Raw genomic sequence first — 19,660 nt, 5'->3', positions numbered from 1 at the left:
TTGGGGTGTCCTGCTGAGGGCCAGGAGTTGGACTTTGATGATCTTTGTGTGTGCCTTCCAGCACAGCACATTCTGTGGCCTTTTAATTCACTTCCTAGTTTGTGAAGTGTTCGTCCTATTTCTGAAGTGACTAGAATTTCTAATGGTGGTTGTTAAGTCATTGTTAACCAGCATCCAGCTTTGCCTATAATCTCCAAGTAATTAAATGGATATCTTTCTGTTGACCACGACTGCTTCACTCTTTCTCTGCAAGGATTGGATTGTTCCTTGTTTACACCTTGAAACCTTCTTCTGTGGATGAAAATCAGATTTACCTGGATAGTGTGGCTGAGAGGCCCACGGAAGGTGAGGGGCTGCCTTTGGGGTATGTGTTGTGATAGGTAACTACAGTATTTCACTCCTTCCCCAGAACCTGATGAACCCTAAATGCAACATTAGTGCTTCTGCCTCCTGTGGCAGGAAGAGGCAAAATTCAAATATTTTCATATGGAAAGTGACAGACTGCACCGAGGTGATCCCTTTGTTCTCTCCCTGCTAATAAACCAGCAGTACTTTGGCTCCAGAGCTGACACAATGCTGGATTTCAGATATACACAGAGAGGAAGGATATTAAATTGAAATTGCCCCCAGACTAACCTACTGGGCTGTTAAAAGGAATGAAATTTCAATGGGCATCCTGGATTTTCTGTGAAGACTTTACTACACTTACAGTTGTAACAAATAATAACACAGAGCTCTGCACCTCCTAAAGTATCTGTGTATTTGTCAGGTTCACGTGGAGGAACATCCAATCATTTGGCCGTTTCACTGTCATCTTTCAGTTGAGGCATTATTGCTATTGCACCTCTAAACAACAGATCATATTAAGGAAGCAGTCGTAACTGCAGTTTGTATATAGACATCTCAATAGGGCAATGCAAGTCAAATTGCCTGTTTACATTTCTCTCTCTAGTTAACCTGAGATTGCCTCCTGTGAGATATTGTTCAACATGCAGTCTGAAAGAGTTTTAAATAATTCTAAAGAGAGGACTTTGCAATGTAAGCACAGGTAGTTTCTTATATTAGCAGGAATCCTTATGTCTAAAATTTGATGTTCGCATCTTTTTACTCTGCAAAAAAACCTGATATAAGTACTTCTACAGGGCTAATTTGGTGCAAACGAAATTGTTCATCAAAGCAATGGAACATGTTTTGTCTCTTCATTATTGTTTATTACTTTCTGATATTTGTAGCCTTAAACCAAACATCTGGAAAGACAATCTGTCTTCGAAACCAGCTACTGAAGATGTTGTTAGATGTAATACGCTCAGACAAACTTCACCTGTCCTCGGAGTAAGTAGAAACATTTCTGAAGTTAAGTGTCTCTGTCTTCCAGATTTTTCATCTTCCTGGTGCTTAACCAGGACTAAACACACTGATAATATTTGAATTTCAACAAATACTAATTAAGAGCAGACTGGATTCAGAGAGTGTTTTTTGTCAGTGATTTATCTCTGGCATTCACACAGCTGATATCCATTTTGGGAAAAGTCTCACGTTTTCAGAAAATACAGTGAAAGGGGAACTTGGATATTGATGTTTCTTCTGCATATAAGGGGTTGAAGAAATCCCATCTCTCTGAAAATCAAGTCAGTCTAATGTAGGATCACTTGCACCCCTCTATTGTAACCATGAGAATGCCATTATTGCAATTCTACCTTTCATAACTGAAAGGCAGATTTCATAGGTCTGGGAGTTTTAACTGTGCATTTGCATTAGATAGCACATCTTGGACTTCAAAATTTAAACCAGAATTTTTGAATTTCATAGCTTGAAAGATCTAGTCTGTGATGTAGTTTGCCTCAGTTATGGATGCACACTCTTAGAAGGGGCTTCATATTAATGAACTGTTTTCCCTGACAAGAATACAAGGTTAGATGTAGCAGGAATTGAATTACTTCAGCTGTGTGGATGAGTCTGTTGTTAAATGTTTGCAATTCGCTCTTGTGGTACACCTTTAATGAGATTTTTTTTTGTAGAGAAACATGAGTTTCTAAATCACTTCAAGATAATTTTAAGTAGTATCTCCTTTCTGCCTTCTATCATGCTTCCTTCCATGTGTTTTCATTTACCTGTTTGTCCTAGGGAAAAAGAAAAGACATTTTTTGCACTGGGGCCAGACTGGTTTCTGCTGTTCACACAGAGCTACCTGCACTTCAGCACGGTTGTTCTGGGAATCAAACTGCTTCTGTGCTTCCTCCAAAATCGTTCACTGCTGAACAAATTCAAGGAAGGGATGGTGGCTGGGCGTTGGCTGGAAAACAGCTCTGCAGGGTTGAATATTCTAATGGGTATGTGTTGGTTTAGCGTTTCCAAAACACTGCTTTGATCCAGCCCAGTGACAGAAGATCACTGTGTGCATGATAGGAGAATTCATACTGACCTGAGTGGACCAACAGTTTAAATTACTTTCTAGGGCAAACTTGGTACTTCATACTTGGTCCTGGTACTTCAGCATTTCTGTGCTGAAAAGTGGAAAGTATAACTTCTCCCTTGCAGGTAATTAACGATTCTGATCAGCATCTGCAGGGAGATGGGCCTTTTTGTATTGCACAAAATCAGGCCACTTGACAAGCCTGTAAAGTGTTCAGATGTCAACTTGTGCTCTGAAACCTTTTGTTTCTTAAAGGTTTGTTCAGCCTGCTTTTTGATAATTGGACCTGGGATTCTAAGAAAGGGAGAAAAATATTTCAGGGAGAAAGCCCTTTAACAAAAGTGATAGTGGGAAAAAATATTATATTAGTCTGGCTGCTGATACTGCAGCCTAGGAGACAACTGAGTCTCCTGGGACAGAGACAGATGAGGATAAAGTTGTGTCACTAATCCTTCTGATATGATACGTACTTTTAGACACTTTCCTTTTCTTTTCCTTTAAAGATAATTTAAAAAGTCATCCTCCAGTGCCTGACAATGGCAACTTCTTGGTTTTTGGATTTTCTGTATTGCAAAGATGTCTGACTGATCATGTTCACATCCCTGAGATCTATTTCGTTGTGGCAGAGCTCTTTCTGGCAACTCCACAGTCTGAACCACCTGAAGCAGTCAAGGTATGAAAAAAAAAAATAGCAGACAAGCAGCTGAAGTTGCTAATGCGTTACTATTTTGACATTTTATATTTTTTTTTCCATGAGAGCATTTTCAGGCAAGTTAACCCTACTTGGGTTTTGTGATAATAGAAACTATTCATATTTTTCAAAATAAGTTATTATCTTTGATTTAAGAAAATTTATGTTCAGAGCAACCTTGTTCATGCAGGTGTTAGATGTTACAAAATTAATAGGAGAGGAAGGAGCTGCTGGAGGTAGACATGCTGGTTTTGTTTTGATTTAGAGAGAGCAGGCACTGTTCTTGCTGTATCATATATAATTCCCATCTCTTATTTAAGTATATTTCCTCCTGTGTAGAAAGATCTTGAGTCTATGTTGCAGTGGATCTTGCAGCACCACCTTACAGAGAATGTCCTCAAATTTGGGTTGTGCGCAGAGGCAGCTGTGTTACTGCTGGAGATGGTTAGATTCACTGTGGACAAGGTAAGTGCTTTGTTGGAAACACAGTGCAGTGTGAATGGTTGAATAAAGAGCTCAGGCATGACAGATGGTGGTGGCAGCCCCTACCTGTATTCTCCTGAACATGTCAGTGAGCAGGGACTTTCAAGGGGCACAACTACTGCCCTGGTTTTGCAGTACAGGATGTGATGGGCTCATGTTTAAGAGAGACCAGAGACACATCTAGCCCACAACAGCACTCAGTTTTTTCATTCATTGATGATGATACATCACCTTTCTGGTTGGGTATATCTTCAGTCTACAAGGTGAGGGTTGGCTACTGGTGCCTTGTCTGACTTGCGGCTGTATCATGCTTGGTTAGCTTTGGAACAAAGCTAGCAAACAAAATACCTAAAGAGGAATAAAGATAAGCTCTTACAACTGAGAGGAATGCTGCCTTGACCAGATGCATATTTGTCTGTTCAGCCTATTGCAGATGCAGAAGCCTCCTGGGCAATTGCCTATCCAGGGAATGTTATCGAGTTTCTGTGCTTGATCTATCACAGTTATTCACAGGACTCCATGTGGCACTGTCCTGAATTCTTGAAAACTTTGGCTATGGTTGTTTTTCATTCAGGACCACCCAAGGTATGTGTATAGGAGCCAGCATAAGCCCTTCAGACCAGAGATGGGTCACTATGAGAAAAAAAAAATCAATTTACAGTAGACTGAGTAAAAATGTATTGCTATTTTCTTTCATAGTGTGGGTCTGAAGGCCTTTTGACTCCTGATGGTCCTGCCATTGCTGAAGGGAAAGGCTGTGCTGATCCCTCCTCCCTTCCACTCCTGCCACACCCTGCCAAGAAACAAGTGTGGGATTTTGTGCGAGTCCTCCTCATGGACAGTCTTCTCAACATCCCAGCAACCAAACAAGGACATCCCTTTGAGCTGCTTCTTGAGGTTTCTCTTATCAGCAGGCTTTGCTGTTCTACCTTACAGTGGGGGTGGAAGGACAGGACATATCCTGCTCGTAACCTAGTAAAAAAAGTGCTAACAGTGACAAAAGGGAAAAAAGACTTCTCTAATTCATCTGCATTAATGTGAACTAAGAAAATGCTGTCCCTGGAAAACAAAAGACATTTTTCAGGCAATGTTTAATATTGAAGAATGATGTTAAAAAAATCCATTTTCCTTAGTAATACCTGCTCGTTATTAGGGAACCCCTTGAAATTTGTTGAGAACAGAAAAGTTCACCAATGGACAATGGAAAACGGACCATCCTGTGTACTGATTTTTGAGATAATAAAAATTTCAGTTCTCAAATAAACAAAAAACTTGAATCTCTTTAAATACAGATTAATACAAGCTGTAGCAGCTCAATCTGGATAACAAATTTCAACCACTTAAGGCACTCTAGAGAATCAGAGTAGTCTGAAGAAAGGGGAAAGTGAGAAATTTAGGCTTCAGCTCTAAATTGTCAGTAGTCCACAGTAGTCCAGGTGTCCCAGACATGAGTTCTGATGCAGACTTAGCTTATGAATATGAGCAGTATGAACATAAGCTTGACTGCAATTGTAATGAGTTAAATCCTTTTGCGGAGCAACAGATCCCTAAAGGTTTACATATACTATACCAAGGTTTGCTACAGTCAAAATAGACTTTGGATTTCTGACTATCTGAATCATCAGCCTGTTAATGGAGTTCAATGTCCCTGAGCACAGGACGTCTTGGGGACCAGCCATGAGCCAAATTCTGGCCCTTTGCAAAACCTTGTTTCTGTTCAGTGTGCAGAGGGTGACTGTGCTGGCTATCAGCTAGATGATGTAGTCCTGTGTAAGATTTCCTGGTTTTCCAGCTGGGAATGAAGTTTTGCCATCTCCTCTGTTGTCCAGTAGCTGTCAACATATGCACTCTTACTGAAAGTGAAGTGGAGTCAGATTTCCTGTTTTCCTGCTGTACTAAATGTATGCCATCACTGTATAGGCTTCTCCGGAAGATGCCACCAGTGAGCAGAAAAGACTTTTCCAGACAAAAGTTCTGCTGTCTGCTATGGATGTCTTTCAGGTTACCAGCCAAGGGGAGGGGAAAACGAGACCAAGGGGTGAGTGGTGAGAATCTGTTTAACTATTTAAATATCACGCTAACTGATATTTAGCATGTAGGTATAATTGTGGAAAGATTTGGAAACAACAGCTAAAATGACAGTCCAGCTTAGCAGGCTCCACTGTCCATTCAATCTTGCATAATCAGTTTGCATAAATTATTATAATTTTATAATTTTTCTGGGGAGGCTCTTCCTTTTTTTCTTTTTGAGAAGAGATTCTGAATATTACAAAGGGAGTATGTAGAAAGAAGCCTAGGTTTATTGTTGAATGCTTCTGGAAACAGCCCCATTAACTTAGTTGTTGCTGCTCTCCTGTCTGAGTCATTAGTTAAACCAGTTCTCCATTACAGCATTTTAGTGAGATTGGTTCCATCCTTAAGATGGAGCTGTCATTTCCAGTATGAGTAAGGTATTTTCTGCTATACCTAGAGTCATCTTAGACATGTCCCAGCTCTGAGATATTGTGGCATGAGACTGTTTCTTCTCAGCTCTTCACATTTCACTTTTCCTTCTTGTTATGGAATAATCAACCTTTTTATATCCTCTCCAGGGAGCAGTGATCCTCATGGTACTTCAGAATCCGCTGCACCCCTACCCCTGATGAATATTGCTTATTTTGCTCAAAAGCTGGTTGAGAAGCTGAACAGCAGAATGTTTGCTGCTGACCCCAAGCAAATCCTGATCTTCATTGCCAAACAGATTATGTGGGTGAGTCACTTTTTTTCTCCCCAACTTTTATCAACATGATGTAACATGCTGGTTTTTTTACACTGAAGTTGTGATACTGCAATTCTGAAGAAAATGGCTGTAATCCATTGTTGTTATTCCTGTTTTTTTTGCATGAGAACATAACAGCTGTAAGTTATAATTATGAGATAGATGGTGCAGCATAAAGAAAGGATAGTTAACTCTTTTGTGACACTGTCTGTTGGCTGTGTACAAACTGCTGAACTGGGATGAATTAATCTCTTCCACAGTTCTGGGGACTTCACCAGAAATACAGAAAAATAGAATTTTTATGCAACAGGTAATTCATGGCAATTTTGCTGAAATAAGTTTCCAACAGTTCAAATTAAGTGGGAGGAGTGGATCCCTGGGGAGAAAGTTCTCGGAGCAAGCCAAGTACTCTGCTGTTTTGTGTTTTCACAGGTCTTAGAAATCTCTGTTTCTCAAAAGGAAGTTTTCCTCAGTGCCCTGTACAGCTGCTTGAACAGAGCCATCCTATACTGCCTATCCAGGCCACAACAATCACTGCCGGAACAGTTTAATATCCTGAATACTCTCCTTGTTCTGCAAGAGCAGTGGGATATTTTTTTTGCAACTTACAACTCAAATAGTAATTTTGTCATCTGCCTGATGTACTGCCTTTGCCAGCTGAACTCAGGCAGGTACAAAGGTTCTTCTTCTTATGTTTCTTTATATCTCAGTGCTATACCTGTGGAAGTGGGTGCAGAGGGGGAGATGTGACATAACATAGGCAATATCCAGTCTGGGGAATCACTAGAAGCTGAGATTGAGCTGGATCCAGCATTTCCAGCAGCCTACTCACTCCAGAGTAGTAACTACAGTTAACAAGCTTGGACTGATTTCAGTGGAGCTGGCTCACAAGCCCATCAGGAAAATGAGCATCTGGAAATCTTCCTGGGATGTAGGCTAGGATCACTCCACAATCATGTAGGTGGCCATTCTCCGAGACATCTGCCTGGTGTAATTTAGTGAGATGTTTTTTCTGATCCAGCAGTCATTTCTGTGTGTGTACATTTAAAACACATATAGAAATGTGAATGGATCTTGTGATCTTTGTGTTATTGTTCTTTGGATCTGAGCTGCAACGATTCAGTTGTTCTGACATTGGGAGTTTTGCCCTTTGCCATTGGGTAGGGCTAGAGCATCCATACACTGTTTGTGGTTCTTACAGATGTTGATTCAGTTCTAACAGAACTGAAATGAACCATCATTGATACAAAAACTCAGACTAAGCCGTTCAGGTGTAGGGTACAGCAAGACCCTGCCTTCCACATAGTGGCAGATAGCTCTAGCAAAAGAATTCAGAGTAGAGACAAAGATGCCGAGGGGAGGTGCAAAAAGGCTGGATGCAGACTGGCTACATCAGGACAGCCCTGTGTTCTGTCTAATTGGGGTGAGTTGTAGATACAAGTGTGGTAAAGCACAGGGATAATGCACATACAAGAGAGCGATCTACAGGGTCGTGATGACTGGTCCTTGACTTTGAAAACCAGACTGGCAGTTGTTAAGTTCCCACTTACTGAAAATTCCATGGTATTACATGACTGGTATAAGCTCTCAAACTTGAAAATACTCATCTACTAAATGAATCAGATAGGATTGGATGTGCATAAATATCTGTAGCTCTTTCACTGTCCTCAGTTTAAGTCTGGTTTCCTCACCTGCCTTTCTTTTTTTTTTTTTCTTCTTCCCATTGTAATAGCTGTTCAGAAGGTTTTGGGGTGGATGCAAAACCAAAGCTGGCTTCTTATCACCAAATTTTCCTTGCACCCAGTGAAGAGGAAAAGGGCAGCCTGCCTACTCCAGATGATGGTAATTTATGGTACATGTTGCATGTGGCTTAGAGAGAAAGAAAATACCTGTCTTAAGCACTTACCAGAGCAGCTTGTGCAAGTGCTTCTTGTTCGCTCTTTGGTGTACAGGCACTGCAGGCACAGCACAGAGAAAGAAAAGTTGTGCTAAAAAATAACTTGTGTTTATATCGACTGTTTTTATTCAAAAGTCACACCCAGTATCCTCAGGAGTACTGGGTATCAGTTTGGAGATCTCTCCTCCATGTTATGGCCAGTATAAGGGGCCAGATATATATTCTGTTTGTAGCTCTGTTTCTTTTTTCAAGGCCCATATAGGGTTTGTCTGTTATATGCAAAAAGAAGTATTTGAGAATTTCAGAGAAACACAGAAATAGTTTTGGGTTGGATTCAGTCTGGTCAGCTGAACCCTGCAGCAGTGGTTTTATTTTATTTTTTATTTTTTAATATATATTGGCTTGGTTAAGATGCAACCAAATCAGTCTGGTTTTCAGGGAAACAGAGCAAAAGAACTCAGCACTTCCTTGTAGTTATCCTCATGCTGTGTGCAAATTGTTTCTCAACTTGGTCACCTTTGCCCCTCCATCTCCAGTGATGCTTGGCAACATAAAGGAATGTCCTTTATGTGCTTTAGCATTCTATGCATTATAATAATTGCATTATCAAAATTCTGATTAAATGGTTTTTCAAAGCAGAAAGCAGTTAGAACCTTGTGTCACTCCTACTTGTTTCTTTTGAGGAGTTGAAATACCATAAAAGAAATGTCCTGCTGTTTTCTGTATTAGGTTAACTAGTCTAGCTTAGAACCTGTGGAGGCAGTGGACAAAAAAGGAACAATTCCACTGACTCCAGCAGTTACTCTGGACCAGTGCTTTGCCAAACAAGATGGTTTTGCTTTACCTGTTGCTTGACTTGAAAACATAAATGAAGAATTATTTTTTGGTGTTGCTTTTGTTTCCCAGTCCGCCAGGAGATTCTGAGAACAGTAGAAATCATCTGGAAGCAGCTTGTTTCTCAGAGGCGGCAGGCTCTGGAGGACACTTACAAGATGGATCTTTCTGTAAAAGGAAATGACAAAGAAAGGGACATGAAGATAACAGAGATCACTCCTTTGTGGGAAGAAATTATGACAAAAGCTTGGCAGAACTTGCTAGGTCTCTGTTCTTTTATGGAACACTCACTGTAGTAAGCAAAAACATTGTGGCAAATGGGGTGCCTGGTGGAAAGCTGCTGTTCCTTGGTTATACCTTTCCTCACCCGCTGAGAAAGCAGATTCTCAGTTTCTCTCATTTAGGGTGGTGATTGCTTTCTGTGTCACAACCCAGCCCTTCTGTAATCACCTGGTGGTGGTGTCACAGGGCTCATGTTGTACTGCAAGAAAGAGAAATCTCCATAGATGATTGTAACCCCTAGGAAGATTTAAAAGGGAAGATATATGGTTGAAAGAAGGGCATCGCAAAGTGTGTAGTGCTGCAGTGATTCAATGTTCATGTCTGTGTAATGAAATTGATCTATGGCAGACTTCCATGAGGCTTTTAGATAAAAGCTTTAGAAGTATGTGTTAATTCAATTGCTATAAAAATACAAAATTATTCATCTGGAGTGACACACTGCCATGTTGTTTTGTCTTGTAATGAGGATAGAACCCCTCAATTTTCTGACAGGCTCAACTTCAAGTCTTAAAATCTTTTTTGTCTGTTTTCCCTTGCAGCATCTGAAAAGAAGCTTCTCCAGTATAAAGCAGGGCCAAGCCTGTCCCAGAGCAAGCACAACTCCTGGAGTGAAAGCCTCTCTTCAGCTATTAAGTTCATACCTGGTCGAAACACAAAGGAGATATCATGCAAATCAGAGGTAAAATTTGCTGTTTGTCTTTTCTGGGTCTGTCATTGGTCTGCCTTTTATACATGTTTAGAGAGTTTTTCTAGATTTGGGAGGCTTCTGAGTGTGTCTGTTGGTTGACATTTCCATTGTAAACTAGACAGCTATTGCAGATGAGGTTCCTTTTCTAGGCTGCTAGAAATATTCACAAAGAAACAGTGACCTGAAGAACTTCTCTTGGCAGCCTGTTCATATAGCCTAATAATGTATACTTCCTGCATAGTGCCCAATTATGGCACTTGATAAACCTAGGCAGCCCAGAGATGTTTGTGCTTACAGACCTCTGCTTGGGGTGGAGCAAGTGGGGAGATGCCAGCTCTGCTGCTGCTGTTGACTTGCAACACCTGTGTAAACCCTTTCCTTCAGGCACTGAAGTAGTGGAAAGGCTCAGGTTTTATCATATTATTATCCTTACATTTTCTACTGTATATGAAGTATTAAAGGTCCAAATTTTAATTTAGCCCCAGAGATACCAATACAAGCCTTGGTATATAATCCAGGGATGGGTTTGAAAGGTATGCATAATTCCTACTATCAGCAATGAAGATGTGGATTATCTTTTCCATGCATAAGCTCCTCCTTTGCTGAAAGAGAGGGCCATTTCCATGTTTTTGCTTGGCATTGTCAAAACTAGACATAAAAAGCACTAGATAGATGTTACTTTTCAAGTGTACTAAGGGTACAGTAACTAGCTATAGGGTAGGGCAGAAGTGCATTGACAGAATATTCAGAGCTTTAAACCAAGCCTCCATTACCATGGTGCTCAACATATTAAAGTCTCTTTTTAACTCCTGAGGAGACAGAAGTCTGTTATAAGCCTCACTTTAGGAAGCCTTAACACTCTAGCTCAAGCTATAGGAGATTGCAGCTTTATGGCTGGTTCATTTCCAGGTCTGTTGACCAGGAAGACTGTGACACCCAGCTCATGTGTCTGATAGTACCTTACTGAGCTGCAAGGTTTTCATCAGCGTGCCACAGAACCCTTTTCAGTCTTTAAAATCACTTTGCTGCTTACAGAGTGAGCAAGCACTTCCCAGGTACATATGTATACTGTGATGTCATACTACAAGAGTGTTGACTATTTGCCCTGGGGTCTGTTTAATTATTTTTTAAAATTAATTTTGATTATTACAGCTGATTACACCTCAGTGAGCAATGTAATTGATATTTGTAAATGTATCCCAAGGAACATTTTGTACAACATGCTTTTTGCTGTTGAAGGTTAAAGACTCTGTTATTGGTTTTTCCCTAAATATGCCCACATCATTAGTTCCTCCAGTGAAAAGGTTGCCATCTGGAAAAGGCAGCACGGAGACATTATTCAGGCACAAGTGCATGAAATTGGTGTTTCTACATCTTCTGTCTCTCTTCTGCAAGGAAGCTGCTTGTAATTAAAGGAGCTGGGTTTGGAAGAAACATTACTCACTTGATGTTATTCCTTATCATGTCACGTACTGACAGCTCCATAGCTCTGATAAATTGTTCTTCTCAATGAGATATGAAGCTACAGTTCCAAATGTTCTTCTCCTTTCTCCCTCTCCCCCTTTCTCCCTCCAGCCTGTCTTTCAGAGTTTGATGCACTTCTTAGAGAGGTGAAATCTAAGAGGAGGAAAATACTGAGTTACCATTCAACACCCTCTTCCTTCATATGCTTACTTAAATTTTAAAAGCAAATAGTATTTGTATTTTTAACTTGTATTTTTGAGGACTTCAGTAATCACTTTAAAAAGTTCTGTACTGTAATTTTGTATTATTTTCTGTGTCAGGTGACTTCCGTGTTCACTACCGGCCTCTGTCTTCCCTTCTGGCAGTTACGGACTTGTGTCCTACAGCAATAGGCACCTAGTTGAAACATGGAGATTAAAGGAAAAATAACACTATCAACTACATAGTGAAGAATAAAGAATTTAAATCCCATAGTAAAATAAAAATATTTCCTCCTAACTGAGCAAAGTTTACTGAGAAGAGAAGTGCAGAAATTCACCCAGGATTTCAGAGGTGTGCCCACTAGAAAGAATAAATGAGTTGTTTACTGGGTCATTAACTTGATTCCTTTACCAACTGAAAAATAAACAGTGTTGAAGTAGTAGTAGTATTTGCTGCAGATTAAAACAATCAAAAAACAAGCAGCAAAACACTCCTCTTAATTTTTTTTCCCTATGAAAAGATAGGAAGAGTGCTTTTGAAACCCAATCCTCAATCTGGAACAGACAGCAAAATTCAAACTATTCACTCCAGCAATAGATCAGACCCCATGTTTCCGTTGTACTTTTGCTCACGTTCTCCTTCATCAGCAAAGCCAATTTCCTGCTATTTGGTGGCAAGTATGAGAATTAGCCATCAAATGCAGATGTGTTTTCTGCATATTTCTGAATACACTGTACTATCTCATGCTTTGCTTGTGGCTTTGTCTGGGAGGAGTGATCATGTAGAAAAGAGAGTGTAATTACATTTCTGGTAGTAGAATGGCAATGATCTGCTCTGGTAATTGTATTTTCTTGGAAGTATGAGTAGTCATACAGCAGCGTGAGGAGCACTGTACAAAGTTTGATTTTTTGATGCTTACAGGTGACAGACTTGGGTATATTTGCTGGCAGAAAGGTCTTTAAGACTGAATACAGTGCCAAAGGTTTCAAATCACTGACTTCCCTGTTTCAAAGTGAGCCTTTGATCTTTTGCTCTTTCTCCTACTTTCCCCCTCCCTCAGAGTTTTGCTGTCAAAATCTAGTATAGATATTTAATTTTTAGCTTAACAATGGCTATGACTATTTTCATGTCATAAAAAAGCTACAAAAGCAACAAAGGACCACTGTAGCAATTGTATTTCAGTCAACTCTAAATCAGCAAGAGGTTCTCTATTCCCTGTCCTGATGTTCTTTAGGATGAGTGCCTGAGCAAAGTTACAAGCACCATACTTCTAACTCCTGTAAGACATATTGCCTCAGAACTGCAGATGCAGCTATTATTCTTCACAAAAAATGCAGAGCCTTCTCAGTTTTACAGGAGGCCTGATGGTGCCTGTCCTCTACTGTTTTTGTTGATTAATTGCATTCCTCTATGCCAAAGACCCATATACCTTGGAATAGAAAATGTCTTTTTCATCCCCTTTTTAATGCCATTTTTCAGAATGGAGAGGTTGAGACTTCCTAACTTCTGATTGCAAAGCCAAAAACATTACTTAAATCTTTTTCTTACCAATCACTCAGTTGGTCTTTTATCAGCTTTTCAAGTTAACTGAGTTAAAACAAGCAAACATTTAATGATACTTCTTTGAAAAGAGAATCATTTGTGTAACATGTTTATCTTCATAATAGAAGGATAATTAACATCACTAATTATCTAATTAAGTTCATTAACTATCCACCAACAGTGCACTGTGAAGCTGACATTATGTTCTTCTGTCAACAAATGCTTTGATATCTTAGGAAGTAATTAAAATGTAAATTAGCATGTCATTAAATGCACAAGGGAACTTTGGAATCAAATATTCATTTCAAAACTGCTCATAGCACACATTTTTTTTACTTCAATGAAAGAAGGCAGTTTACTATTAATGATGTATATTAAACAATTTCCATTATAATATTATTGTCTTGTTTAATAACTGGCTCAAAGCTAAATTACAGCATGTTGTACCAAGCTGAAAAAAGTTTCTTTAACTTTGAAAAAAGAAATTTTAATGTCCTCTTACATGCATATCTGACACACTACTCATTTATCATTTTCAGATTGTTTACAAGATCATAAAGAAATAATTCAACAGGCCAGTGTTAGATAAGAATTGCACGAAAAGATAAAATATAGAGCTATTTCATACTATGCGATACAAATCACTGAACTTTCTGAAACATGTGGGAATAATTTCCTCATACACTGAAGACAAGTGTTTAGCTGAGAATTGAAATATAAATGTTGTTTGATGAATACAAGTCCTTAGGCTGACTCGGATTCACAGGCCCCTCCGTCTGTCCTCTGAAAGTTCATTAAAGGCTGCTGCAGGAGATGGTGTGTGGTAACACAGTACACAATAGAAAACATATCCTAGCAAAATTGTTTCTTTCTTGATTGATATCAATTTCATCTTAAAACCCGAAACACAAGAGATATCACTTACAATTTTTTTTTGTGGGTAGCTCTTCAGAGGGAGTTTTCCTGTGGTTTTAAACTCAGTGGTCTTCTGGGGGTGTGAAGTCCCTTCATTGAATTACACATTGTATGAAAATGTTGCCTGTTATTTCTCCTGCTATTGTTTTAAAATATAGTTTTACCTTTCAAGCTAGAGATTGTGTTTGGGTCAGGCTTAAGCCTGGATATAGGATTTCAGGAAGTGGAATTGAATGTTTAAAGCTGTTGGCACCAAAGTCTTGTCTTTCAAGAGCTGCTGGTTGCAGTTTTATTTTCACTTAACAGAGCTGATGCCAAATGAGTTGAATGTTGTTAACATGGATGAAAGAGAAGTTTTATTTGATTGCAGAAAAACCCCAGAAATGAGTGCTTGCCACTGAAACAGATCATTCTTTTCTTTGCTGAATACATAGACAAATAATTTTCATATTTCTTGGTTCAAATATCTGTTTTCTTCCAGGTTTTTGATTCAACTTTTTATTTATAATAATCTCAGAAAGAAATGGTTGAATTCAAAAGACTGAAGTGTCATTTAAAAGGAAAAGTAAAGAACAGAAAATCAAGGGAGGTCCTAGAAATCTCTGCAAGATTGACTTAAATGTTTCTTCTAAGTGAGGGTATAGATTGCTAACTCTACTGAAGTCTGTGACCATTCATTTCTTGTTGCTCTCATCTTTGCTAGTCAAATTAAAGTTTGTTTTTGTCTATCTGTGTTCTATTTATGCTTTCTGCTGCAGAGCGGCTTAAACGACATGCACTAAAAAACTCCAGAAGAAGTCATGTCACCTTTAAATTTAAGTCATTTTAGGAAAACTGTTGTTTTTTATGGGTTATGAGAGAGATGTTTATTTTTTTCTGTACTCTGACCTCTAAGCATATACTGATGTTTACAGAATTCTTTCATCAGCTAAAGGATTAGAAGGGCAAATTTTTCTTGAATAAAAACCGTGATTCAAGTATAATCAGAAAGTGCTCAGTTCATGAGGCTGTTGGACAAATGCATTTAGATAACAGTGTGTAATAAAGCCCTGAGTTACATACACCTGTAGGACTTCCACATTTTGAATAGAAATAGGGAAACAATGAGTAAGAACAAGTGAAGGCAAAAAGAGACTCCCCTGATATTCCCCATAATGCCAAAGTCTGACCTTCACCTTTCACCTCAGAGGCAAAACCTAATGCTTCTGCTGTAATAGGATGGAAACTGAGTCCTCAAGATGTTGAATGAATTATCCCAGTGTCGCAGAAGCCATTCTCAGAGACAGGATTAAAGAAAAACATGCCTTGACTCTCATTGTGCTTTTTTGCTGCTAGGAGGCAAGTTACCTGTTTTGCCAGGAATTAATCTGTTCAGTAGTATCATCTGTTGAAGGGCTGTGTGTGTGTGTGCACACATACAGACATATGGTTGCTATGGAAGTAGACTGGCTTGTGTACTGCCTGGGCTTAGCTGATAAATACACTGTGGAAGTCTCATCACGTGTACACACCACATTTTAGGTTTACCCTTTGAAACCCACCCCTGTGTGTGGGTACATTTATGATGCACTGAAATATGGAGGATTTTCTCATTAGGTCTGCTATTCCCCAACCAACTGGCAATGCCAGGAATCCATCCATGATCCTAAGGAGCAGTTGGCACACTGCATTAGCCTCCTAGCGGGCTGAGGCATGAAGCTTCCATGCAACACTTAACTGCTGGAACTCAGTCTGTTGAAAAGCTAAATGAATTTTGGCAAAGCAACAATAAAATCCACACAGCAATAACAATTCTGTGATTCAAAAGAGCCTGCAAACAACTCTCAGTGTGGAGAGTGTATGTGAAGGACTAGGATAAACCACTCTTTACACTGCTAAGGAAAACATTATCTGCCTTACCTTAATGATTGTTATCCGGGGAGTAATGAAACAATTTTTCCTCCTGTGAAATGAACCTACTTGCTGCTAAGTGCATAGTCACTTACTTGAAAAGTAATCTGGTCTCAAGATGACTGGCTTATTGTTTGCACAGGGTAGCAATGTACCTGATCACTGTGTTGGATTAAGCAGCAGGAGCATATTTGGAGATGTTACACACTTAGTCTCTATCTGAATAGAACAGGGCTGGTGCATTGGAGGCTTCACCCAGCTCTGTAGTGCTCAGGTGCTTCTCTATAAAGCTGCCGTAGTAGCTGTAATCATGTCCTCTGTAGCAACCCTGATAAGGAAGGGATTGATTGATTTAGCAAGAAAGGGCCAGCAGCTTTGAGCTTTAATTGCACATTCTGCATAGATGTAAGGAAAAAGAAGGAGCATGAGAACTACCATGAATACAAGAAGGTAGTTTTCATATCTCCAAAGAGTTTAGGCTCAAAACTTTACTGACAACCTGCCTCTGTGCCTATGTTCAGTCGTAGTGGTTCAGGAACGTGCTATGAAAAAATTATTGGCTCTAGATACAAAAGTCATTTGCTTTTGTAAGAAGCTCTCTCCTTCCTCATTAGGTCACATCCTCATCCACTCTGGTTAGGGCATGCAGTGCAGCAGACAGAGATGGCATGTGGGGCTGCTTAGAAGAGCAGTACTGCACCACAAGTGGATGCCATTTAATGCTGAGCTGCTGGGAAATATATACTAAAGAAAAATGGAACAATTTGCTCTTTTTAAAATGGCATTTCGTTAGTCTTGTATTTAATCTCCTTTTCTGTTTGTTTCAAGATGTGAAGTTTATCACATTGGTATAATGTAATATTTCTCATTATAATGATGCTAATTTCCTATTTTTTTTCTTTCAGAGTTATGATCCATAGAGATTTTAAGTATTTTTAGTTGTCATTTTTGAAGTTCAAGTGCTGCATATATATTATCTGAGAGTTGATATCTCTAATGCTTGGTCTAAAGACAAGGCTGCCCCTCTTCATTAGCAGACAACTTGTACTTAAAAGTTGTGAAATGCATGTCTAAGCACATCCCTAAACACAGTGATTTTTTGAATCAGTCATCAGATCTGTTTCTGCCATGCACAAACTCTTTGATAGTGTCACAAATGCTATTTGCATGCAGTTTCTGGCATCCCTAAGAGCTCCCTACCTGCTGTTGTGTTTTTCTGTGCCCATGAAATACTTTCTAAAAACCTAGTGATTGCTTGAATATTCATAATTAGATTAAAAAACCCCTTCCTTGTAAAATTGGGAAAGCCAAAGTTAGAGGAATTAAGTACATGAACTCACCCTGGGATATGAGATCTAAGATCTCGTACATCAGCTGTGTTAGTGTACCCTCTGCCACTCAACATAAGAGTAGAAGGGACTTCCAAACTGGTTCATCAAAAGGTGTTCCCCTCCCACTACTGCATGCTCTCACCATATGCATCTTCTTTATGGGCTTATCAGACTGTTTCAAATTAATTCAGGTTGGGTTTACCCCATCATACCCCCTTTCCCTGCAACCATATCCTGATGACAGGGGGTTGTGGACTCTCCATCTCTGGAGCTGTTCAAGACCAGTCTGGATGGGGCTTTGAGTATCCTTGTGTAGTAGAAGATGTCCCTGCCCATGGCAGGGTGGTTGGAAATGGGTGATCTTTAAGGTCTTATCCAGCCCAAACCATTCTGTGATATTCCAGAAACTCAGTTCTTAGTTTCCCTGTCTGTAAACTAAAGACTTTGACTTCTTTAATAAAGATGTCTAAGATGTACTGGTCAAAAGTAGTGCACAAGGGTTATAGCTCTGATGATACATTCCTGCTCTTACTGTGTATATATTGTTTATATACTTACAATATATATTTTGTTCAGAAGAGCTAAAATAGTAGACTAATATCACTACTTCTAGCCTTTACCAACAGATGACTTAAAACATGATGGCCTCAAAACAAATATGTGGGTATTGTCACTATCATCCATGGAATAATTCTCCTGGCGCAGTGAGGGATTTGAACATTTGGCCTTTCCTTGTGTCTCTTACAAGTCCAAAATAAATTTTTCTTGATGTTTATTTTCATTTATTAAGAGTTTTGGCACATATTTTTATGTCCATGTGTATTCTGTAGCACAACCTGTGTAAATAAAACCTCCAAGGGCAGAGTCCCAATGACATAATGTTTCTTTAAGAAAGAACTGTGGTATATGTGGTGTCTGTATCATCCGGTATGAGTTTATTATGGCAAATTTGAATATTTATGAGATGCAGGAGTGTTAAGAGATCTACATACATTTATAAAAAAATTCAGATATAAAGCATTCCAAAGCTCAGTAGAGTTTTGTTAACTTATAAGTCACATCTCAATCTTTTATCCTTTTCAACTGTTTCTCATTACAAACAGTGTCTCAATTGCTTTACTTGAAAGAAATTATAGAAAATTCACACCCTGGATTTCCTCAGTGCTAATCATTTTCTCTCCTATTTGAGGGATTGATGCGGGAGAAGAAACAGTTTTTGAGTCTGTGATTTGTTTTGGTTTTTTAATAGGAAAATAATTTGTGAATTCTATCACCTTTTCAGGCTCTAAATATTGGCTGGGGAATATGTGGCAGCAAAATGATCTGATTCTACTTACAATGTGATTGCCTAAGGCGGCAAAGCAGAGAAATCTGTATAAAAAAGATTTAAAGCATGGTTTCCTACTCAGATTTTTAGGAAAGGATTGATCAATAAGGCCCTTTAGTATGCTCTTCTCAAAAATGTGCACTACAGTTCTTACATTTACACCTGCTTTTCTGCATATGATATGCAAGCCTGTAACCATTGCATTAGCAATTATCAAAGCTGGCATGTTCTTGTTTAAGATAGATTTTACTGTGGCACTGCTGTGTTTAATCTACTCCTCAAAGAGTTGCTCTTTTAAAGTATAAGCACTTACAATTCTAATGGAATCTGTTTACTTGTTAGAAACTTGCTTGCACTAGTTATTCAATAGTCATTACAGTATAACTGTTTTGACTGACCACTTAGTAAATAATAGCCTGGTCTATATTCTCTGTCTATATTTGTTATCTTTTTCAAGTTTTTTTGTGTGTGTGTTGGTCTGGCTTGTGTGGCTTTTTTTTTTCTTCCAGTCATAGTCATCTCCAATTTTGTTAACTGTTCATTTCACTTTACAACCAGGTGGTTTTCCTGTGAGATCAATAGGAACATGTTCATCTGGTTGAAGCTGGCTAGCTATAGCTCATTTGGAAGCCAAAGTGGTTAGCATTCAGTTGACCAGATGTGGCTAGCAGTTTTCCTTCTTAGGACCCTTCATTTTTTCAAGGGCTAGGAGCTGGGTCAGTGAGAATCTTTATCATGCAGACTTTGACCTTAGGGGTCTCACTGATGGTCATGAGTGAAATACAGACTATAAGCAACTTTGAAACAGCTGCCAGTAGAGCACTGACTTGGCTTGAGTAGCCTGTGAATATCTAAAATGGAGGAATTGATTTTTTGCTCTGAATGGTTTTACCCCAAGTTGACATAGAACCAGGATCTCAACTTTTCTCCTGTACCAGGACTGG

The 19,660-nt window shown here is 39.1% G+C and overlaps 1 protein-coding gene across 1 annotated transcript in view; it reads left to right on the top strand.

Moving 5' to 3' along the window:
* WDFY4 (WDFY family member 4) overlaps window positions 1–19,660 on the top strand; it is a 115,120-nt gene that overhangs the window by 42,488 nt on the left and 52,972 nt on the right. The window contains exons 26-38 of the mRNA XM_066323894.1: window positions 254–345; window positions 1,233–1,332; window positions 2,125–2,330; window positions 2,917–3,086; window positions 3,444–3,569; window positions 4,011–4,172; window positions 4,287–4,484; window positions 5,508–5,625; window positions 6,179–6,336; window positions 6,778–7,016; window positions 8,078–8,187; window positions 9,149–9,340; window positions 9,898–10,037. Of these exons, the coding sequence (XP_066179991.1) occupies window positions 254–345; window positions 1,233–1,332; window positions 2,125–2,330; window positions 2,917–3,086; window positions 3,444–3,569; window positions 4,011–4,172; window positions 4,287–4,484; window positions 5,508–5,625; window positions 6,179–6,336; window positions 6,778–7,016; window positions 8,078–8,187; window positions 9,149–9,340; window positions 9,898–10,037 (2,011 nt within the window). The remainder of the gene's footprint in view (window positions 1–253; window positions 346–1,232; window positions 1,333–2,124; window positions 2,331–2,916; window positions 3,087–3,443; window positions 3,570–4,010; window positions 4,173–4,286; window positions 4,485–5,507; window positions 5,626–6,178; window positions 6,337–6,777; window positions 7,017–8,077; window positions 8,188–9,148; window positions 9,341–9,897; window positions 10,038–19,660) is intronic.

Source organism: Sylvia atricapilla, chromosome 8, assembly GCF_009819655.1.
Source record: "Sylvia atricapilla isolate bSylAtr1 chromosome 8, bSylAtr1.pri, whole genome shotgun sequence".
Taxonomy (NCBI): domain Eukaryota; kingdom Metazoa; phylum Chordata; class Aves; order Passeriformes; family Sylviidae; genus Sylvia; species Sylvia atricapilla.
This window is presented reverse-complemented; position numbering and strand designations above follow the sequence as displayed.